Source organism: Cryptomeria japonica, chromosome 4 (genome assembly GCF_030272615.1).
Source record: "Cryptomeria japonica chromosome 4, Sugi_1.0, whole genome shotgun sequence".
In the NCBI taxonomy this organism is placed as follows: Eukaryota; Viridiplantae; Streptophyta; class Pinopsida; order Cupressales; family Cupressaceae; genus Cryptomeria; species Cryptomeria japonica.
In genome coordinates this window covers 590,287,479-590,293,680 of record NC_081408.1, presented here as the reverse complement: position 1 = coordinate 590,293,680, position 6,202 = coordinate 590,287,479, and the positions used below count along the sequence as shown (strand labels likewise).

General features: G+C 41.2%; 1 protein-coding gene across 1 annotated transcript; it reads right to left on the bottom strand.

Annotated features, from left to right (window-relative positions):
- Nucleotides 1–3,800: 3,800 nt before the first annotated feature.
- LOC131875220 (uncharacterized) lies at nt 3,801–4,833 on the bottom strand. The gene is made up of 2 exons (XM_059219286.1): nt 4,456–4,833; nt 3,801–4,076 (listed from the first exon to the last, which is right to left on the bottom strand). Exons 1-2 carry the CDS (start codon nt 4,831–4,833, stop codon nt 3,801–3,803), a joined length of 654 nt encoding a protein of 217 aa, XP_059075269.1.
- Nucleotides 4,834–6,202: the final 1,369 nt, after the last annotated feature.

Sequence of the window (6,202 nt, the reverse complement as noted above, 5' to 3'; positions counted from 1 at the left end):
GCATGATACCCTCATAAGGTTAAAAACCAAGTTGACAACACTTGGTAGCCTAACAGCTTATTACAATCATAAAGACCCAAACATAGGTTTGCAAACACAAAGAAAAGGAAAAACATTATAAGACCTTCAAGAGGTCATGGAGCCATGCTCCTTGTAAGAAAATGACATAAAGAACTCAAGGGGTGCCCCTGCACCATACTCCTCGGGACACAAGAACTCAAGTCCCTTGAGTGGCCAATTGATCAATGGTAGAGCCATGCTTAAGAATGTCCGCCTCTGTCATCCAAGTAGCCTCAGCTTCAGGATGACCTACCCATTTCACCAAATACTCCTTGTAGACCCCTCTCCTAGTTTTCTTGATGACCTTGGTATCCAAAATGCACTCCAAAGTGACCGGTTAACAAGGTGGAAGATCAGTAACCCAATCTGCCTCTGCAACAATAGTAGGATCTGCTGTATCAAGAGGGGCTAAACCTTTAAACAAGGTTAGATCACAAACATTGAAGATGGGACTGATTCCCAAGCCTTGAGGAAGTTCCACTTCATAGGCATTGTTGCCAAATTTATGCACAATCTTGAGAGGTCCAATCTTCTTCATAAGGAGTTTAGAAGGCTGCCCCTTAGGTAACCTTTCTTTCTTCAGATGTGCCATCACAAGATCTCCCAATTTAAATTGTACATCTCTCCTTTGTTGATCAGCTTTAGCCTTGTACTTAGCAGCATTAGTTTCCAATGTCTTCCTAATCTGCTCATGAAGTTCTTTCATTGAAGAAGCAAAGTTCTCACCTTGTGCACTCCTCTTCTCCATAGAACTGATATCTCTAAGTTCAAAAATACCTCTTGGGTGAAGCCCATACACAACTTCAAAAGGGCTCTTACCTGTACTGCGGTTCATGAATCATTATATGCATATTCTTCTTGGCCTATCACCAAATCCCATACTTGACCATGCTGCTTTGTGAGACATCTAAGCAAATTTCCAAGAGACCTATTCACAACCTCGGTCTGACCATCAGTTTGAGGATGGTATGCTGATGAGAAAGACAAATTAGTCCCCAACTTCTTCCATAGGGTCCTCCAAAAGTGACCAACAAACTTAGAGTCCCTATCACTAACAATGTTAAGTGGAAGACCATGTATCCTTAAAATTTCTTTGAAAAACAGTCCAACAATGTATGAGGCATCACTTGTACATTTACATGGTATAAAGTATGCCATTTTACTAAATCTATCAACCACTACAAAGACAACATCATACCCTCTTGGTGTTTTAGGAAGTCCAAGAACAAAGTCCATACTAAGACACTCCCAAGGTCTTGATGGAATAGGAAGGGACTGATACAAACTAGCATTGGTGGATACTCCCTTAGCCCTTTGACAAATGGAACATTGTTCAAAAAACCTCCTTACATCTGATTGCAACTTAGGCCAATGATAGAACCGGTTAACCTGCTCCAAAGTCTTGTCAAGACCAAAGTGTCCTCCAAGACTCCCTTGATGTTTCTCCTTTATAATGTTTTCCCTCATGGAGCATTGAGGAATGCACAAGAGATGGCCTTTGAAAAGTAACCCATCCTGCAACAAATAATTAGAATAATCCACATGAAAAGAATTCTGAAACTTAGAGCAAACCTCATAGATTTCAAGGAAATCCTTGTCATCTTTGTACAAGCCTTTGAGTGCTGCAAGACCCACACACTCCAATTGGATCTCTTCAATAGTAAGCACCCTCCTACTCAGAGCATCAGCCACCTTATTGGAGATCCCCTTCTTGTGTTTGATGGTAAATGTATAGGCCTACAAATATTCCACCCATTTAAGGTGCCTTTGGTTCAACTTTTCCTGCCCATTGAGAAAACTCAAAGCATGATTGTCAGTGTACACCACAAATTCTTTAGGCAACAAGTAATGACGCCACTTCTTCAATTCTTGCACCATAGCATACAATTCCAAATCATATGTAGAGTACTTTCGTTTGGCATCATTAAGTTTCTCAGAGAAGAAAGCAATAGGACGACCTTCTTGACTTAAAACTGCTCCTATGGCCAACTTACTTGCATCACATTCTACTTGAAAAACCTGATTAAAGTCTGGTAATATGAGTGTGGGGAGTTCTGCAACCTTCCTTTTAAGCAAATCAAAGCATTCATCTACCCTATCAGTCCATACAAATCTGCACTTGACTCCTCCCTTAATGGTATCCAAAATAGGAGCACATATGTGACTAAACCCCTTAATGAATTTCCTATAGAAGGTAGCCAACCCATGGAAACTCCTAACATCACTTACTGATTTAGGTGTTGGCCAATTCATGATAGCATCTACTTTAGAAGGATCCATCTTAATACATCCTTGAGAAACAACAAAACCAAGGTAAACTAGTTCAGTTTTCATGAACTCACATTTTTCCAAGTTGATTATCAACTTCTCCTCATGCAATCTTCTCAAGACCATGTTTAAATGCTTGATATGTTCCTCCTTAGACCTACTAAAACTCACAATATCATCAAGATATACAATCACAAAATTACTAATGAATTCAACTAGGACCTCATTCATGAGGCGCATAAAGGTACTAGGTGCATTAGTAAGCCCAAAGGGCATCACCATCCACTCATAAAGACCTTCATTTGTCTTGAAGGCTGTCTTCCATTCATCCCCTTGTCCGATTCTGATTTGATGGTATCTAGACTTCAAATCTATCTTTGAAAAATAGCAAGCTCCTCCAAGGTAGTCTAGCAAATCTTCAATTCTTGGCATAGGGAACTAGTACCTTATGGTAATCTTGTTAATGGCTCTTGAATCAGTGCACATCCACCATGTACCATCCTTCTTGAGTGCTAGGATAGTAGGAACAACACAAGGGCTTAAACTCTTCCTTATCAACCCTTTATCCAACAACTCCTGCACTTGTTTAGCAATCTCTTCATTTTGAGCCGGTGTCATCTTGTAGGCTGCCTTGTTTGGCAAAGTAGCTCCAGGAATCAGGTCTATTTGATGGCTTATGTCTTTCATAGGCGGTAAGGCAGTAGGCATATCATTCACCACCACTCCTTTATATCTCTCCAATAGTTCTTGCACCTCCTTAGGAACTTCTTCTTTGGAATTAGGCATAGGCTTCTCCTTGGGCTTGAGCATCACAGCATACCCTTGGACTCCTTCATCCTTCATCATCTTATGGAACTCTTTCCCACTCATCATCATGATGCTAGGACCTATGTTTTCTACACTCCCTTGATCAAGTAAGGGATCCATCTCATACCTCATGCCATTCTTGGTGATGATATAGGTGTTGAGCTCTCCATTGTGTATAGCCTTCACATCAAATTGCCAAGGGAGGCCTAGAAGAAGATGACATGCATCCATGGGCAGAATATCATATAGAACTCTATCCTTATATTCCCCAATCTCAAAGTCCACCCATGCTTGTTCATCCACCACAACATGCTGCCCTTTGTTCAGACATGACACCTTGTAGGGTGTAGTATGAGGTAGTCTCTTCAACTTGAGTTTCTCCACCATTTCCAAGGCCACAATGTTCTTGGTTGAACCAGAATCTATTATGACCTTACAAACCTTCCAAAATGATACACATGTAGTCCTAAAAAGACTCTTTCTCTGAGGTAGCTCCTTATGTTGGGGTATCTTCAAGAGAGTTCTTCTCAACATCAAGCTTTCTCCTTCCAAAGTAGGTCCTGCTCGGCCAATAGGTGGGGAGACACTGCTACTATCTTCTTCTTGGACCAACTGAGTCCTCTTATCCCCTCCATGTGAACTAGATGTCTTTTCTGGGCACCTACTCATGGTATGCCCCGCTTGGTTGCATTGATAGCACTTCCCAGTGAATACACTAGGACCCTTTCCTTGATTGCCAAATCTACCTCGTCCATTAAACCTTCCTCCTCTAAAGCCACCCCTAAAATCTCCTCCTCTACCACTTGTCTCTCCATTGCCTTCTTGGGTGTTTGATTCACCATTCTTTGGTGGTGCTCCTCCTCTTCCAAAGCTACCTCTACCCCTAAAGTTCTTGCCTCCTCTACTTTTCTGATTTTGTTCTCCCCTTCTTTTGATTTTATCTTCAATTCTCAAAGCCAACTGAAAACACTTATGTACTGTACCAGGAGCTAAGACACTTATCTCATCTTGGATGTTTTGCCTTAAGCCATTTATGTACCTAGCCAACTTCTCGGACTCATCTTCATGCTTCCTAGACCTTAGACTTAGTCTATGGAATTCTTCTATATAGGAACTCACATCTAGTTCCCTTTGTCTAAAATTTTGTATCTTCTTAAACATCTGCACCTCAAAGTCACAAGGTAGAATCTGATTTTTGATCTTGGTCTTCATCCTTTCCCATGAGGAAATCCTCTTCTTCCCTGCATTGACTACCTCCTCTTGTAGCACAGTCCACCACATCAAGGCAGACCCTTTGAGTCTAGCCTTGGCCAAACTTACCTTCTTATCCTTAGGTACCTCTTTATACTCAAAATGGTTATTGAGTGCTTCTATCCAATCAAGCACCTCTTCTCCATTCAGGCTACCTCCATAGGTAGGCAAACTCTCCACATTATCTCTGTTCACTAACTTCAAGGCATCTACAAATATCTTCTGGTCTGCTGGCATCTTCTGAACCTCTTTAACAATAGCCCCTTCCTCTTCATTCTCTTGCTTATCATCTGATTCATCACCTCCCACTTTCTCTTTACCCTTCCACTGTCCAGCTTCCTTTAGCTTCTCTGCAAGTAATTCCTCAACCATTTTCTTAATGGCCTCTTGACTCATGGTCTTTGGAGGCATTGTGTCAGCCTCTTCTCCAAATTCTTTGTCAGACATACACCACTTCACCAAACTTGGCTCTGATACCAATATGATGCAGAGGGGTATGGGGATTGCTCCTTAATATGCTTGATTTCCTTCTTGTTTCAAAGGGTTCCTTGTTGGCACCATCCAATCATCCAATTCTCAACCTTTCAAAGGTTCAAGGTGACTGCCCTAGGCCCTCTAAGGGTTCTTTCCAATTAGGACAACTCACTTTCATAAGGAGACTCTCACTCCCTTGACACCAACCCTTCAACCAAAGCCACTAGCAACCTCAATTCCCCCTACCAATAGGTTCATCAACTCAACCAAGGAACTTTACACTTGCAGGAATTAGGACATGTTTAGAATGACATATGAAAATCTTTTGGGTTCATTTAAACCACCTTTAGAACTTATTCAATACCAATTGCATCTTCAAGCCTAGACAATGCACATAGGCTCTTTAGGACCTAAAACTGGTCTTTCAACAATAACTCCAAAAGGCTTCAAACAACCCAGGGACTTAATTACTATTTTGAACACTTTTTTTGATGTTCTTTCAGACTGAAAAGTTTGGTGTTTGGGTTATGAACACAGGTACCCTAACCCTATGACCCCCCAACATAGGATTAACTAGCCAGTCTGCAACAAAAAGCAACAAAACTCTTCACCAGTCAATCTACCCAAGAGAAATAATAGTTGGAGAGGGTCTACACATGTGTGAAGGTCATATCCATTCCAAGAAACTCCATGTTTCAATCTGTTGGTGAAGGTCTTTTCTCCAATTTGTCACTGCACAGGCTTGCCACACGCACCATGTCAAGCCTAGGGCATCAAACCAAAAAAGTAAAACACAATCTCCTACCTTCAAAACTACAATAATCCTCTATAATATATGCCACTCCATCATTCCACAAAGTTTCAATCCATTCCCACAGTGGAATGTGGAGTTGTGAGTCCAAAAGCATCAAAACCCTGATTTTAAGGGTTTAACAGGGCAGCGAGGAAGAAAAATAGATATCTCTGCAACCAATGAAGTTCAAGACCTCATTCCAATTGAAAATGAAAGGTGGTTGGATGCACTTCCTTCCCCAATGGTTTCCTCAGGCCTCCCAATCCGTACACGTCCGTACAACACAGATTAGCAGCAAATTCACAGGAAAAACACAGTAAAAAGCAGTTTGAAGGCAAGAAATTCAGATTTTTTTTATTCCAACCCAATAGCTTCATCCCTCAGGATCTTATCACTCCTAGGGACTATTACAACCACCCTCAATGACCATCAACCACCAAATAGCCGTTGAGGAACCATTATTCAAATGGGTTACATGTTTTTACATTGACAACATTACAATATAATCCTCAAATGAACAAAGACTTAAAATCCCGCCTTCACCTAGGA

Bases quoted from the DNA above. Each gene is read 5' to 3' on its own strand.
- LOC131875220 (XM_059219286.1), bottom strand. From the start codon at position 4,833: ATGTCTGACAAAGAATTTGGAGAAGAGGCTGACACAATGCCTCCAAAG. The intron at 4,077-4,455 runs GTAAGTTTGGCC...TGAGAATTGAAG, and splicing joins AGGTACCTAAGGATAAGAAG to ATAAAATCAAAAGAAGGGGA.